The 1,591-nt window shown below is 42.0% G+C and overlaps 1 protein-coding gene across 1 annotated transcript; it reads right to left on the bottom strand.

Annotated features, from left to right (window-relative positions):
* Nucleotides 1–722: 722 nt before the first annotated feature.
* inaF-D (trp-interacting inaF-D) lies at nucleotides 723–1,587 on the bottom strand (the record flags this gene model as incomplete). The annotated part of the gene is made up of 1 exon (XM_017622073.1): nucleotides 723–1,587. A coding segment is annotated over one exon (480 nt), but the record flags the coding sequence as incomplete, so codon positions are not given.
* Between the last annotated feature and the right edge of the window lie 4 nt (nucleotides 1,588–1,591).

Genomic DNA, 1,591 nt, shown 5'->3' with positions numbered 1-1,591 from the left:
TAAACAGTACATACAGACGATTACAAGTGTATTGGTTGTTGGGTATACGGATATATAAGTTGTTTGTTGTTTTTTTTGTTTTGGTTTTTTAAGGTATTTGATTTTTCAGTTTCTTGTTGTTGGTATGTATTTCATCACTAATTGCTACACATTCAAAAATTTGCTATATAGNTGCGTTTTAATGCGTTTCCATGCGTTTGTATGCGCTTTAATGCTGCCTAAGATGGGCTAAGAACCATGCACGTGAAGTATAAAGTGGTGTGGAGTGACCGACGACTTTGGTGTATAGGCGGGAAGGTTTATTATTTTTTATTTATTCTTCTATTAAGTATATATGTAGTATAAACATACAGTACGAGTATAAACAGTACATACAGACGATTACAAGTGTATTGGTTGTTGGGTATACGGATATATAAGTTGTTTGTTGTTTTTTTTGTTTTGGTTTTTTAAGGTATTTGATTTTTCAGTTTCTTGTTGTTGGTATGTATTTCATCACTAATTGCTACACATTCAAAAATTTGCTATATAGGCTCTAGTTGTTGTTGTTTCCTCTTCGTTTTTTACTTATTGTTTTCTGGTTTTCAATAGTTTACTTGTGGTGTGTGTGATGTTTGTTGTAGCCGCAGCAGCAGCAGCAGCAACGGCAATGCTATTGTAGAGCTGCCGCTACTGCTGGTGTCCGTGTAGTTAGGGGCGGCAATAATGNCTTCGTTTTTTACTTATTGTTTTCTGGGTTTCAATAGTTTACTTGTGGTGTGTGTGATGTTTGTTGTAGCCGCAGCAGCAGCAGCAGCAACGGCAATGCGATTGTAAAGCTGCCGCTACTGCTGGTGTCCGTGCAGTTAGGGGCGGCAATAATGGCAGTATTTGCTGTTGTTGTTTATCTTTGAAATTACCCAATTATGGCTGGGTTTTGTTTTTGAAACTCTTTTCCAAATGCCACCAACTATTTACTTTACTTATCTACATAAATGCTTTGCTATGCAACCCTGCCAAACCTTGCGCTTTGCTAAAGTAATTTTTTTGTTTATTTCTTCCACTTATTTGTATTCCACCCCCTTCCCTCAATCGCAGTCCCTGCGCTCCCTCACACATTTTCGCTTTTTATTTCTCAAAAATAAGCTCACCGGTCAGCAGCGGATTCATATATGTTTGTGTATCGTAACCCGCACGCTTTCGCGCACCGCCGCTGCCGCCCCTACGCTCGCCATGGGTGTAATACAGCGGACGCTTATCTTCTCTCGAATTCAGTACCAACGGTATGGGTAGCTGTGTGTATGGCTCCTGCACCACGGACAGTATGGGTGGATTCATGGGTGGCGTCTCCACCACAAATGGCTCGGCTACATAGTCGTTATTCAGGTTGTTGTTGTTGTTGTTGTTGCTGTCCACATTGCTGTTAACCGCGACGGCTGCTATGTTCTTGCGATGATTCTTGCGTGATGTGTGCCGATGATGGTTGTTGTTGTTGTAGTGCTTGCGATGCGATTTGCGTTTGTTGTGTCCATTGCTTGCATTGGGCGCTGCCAGTGACGCTGCCGCCGACGCAGTTGCTGTAGCGAGCGCTGATGCGGGCGCCAATACAGGA

The sequence above is a fragment of the Rhagoletis zephyria genome, unplaced genomic scaffold (genome assembly GCF_001687245.7).
Source record: "Rhagoletis zephyria isolate East Lansing unplaced genomic scaffold, Rhagoletis_zephyria_1.1 Rzeph_scaffold_02693, whole genome shotgun sequence".
Lineage (NCBI taxonomy): Eukaryota > Metazoa > Arthropoda > Insecta > Diptera > Tephritidae > Rhagoletis > Rhagoletis zephyria.
Note: the sequence above shows the minus strand (reverse complement) of the source record. Positions and strands in the feature narration are given on the sequence as shown.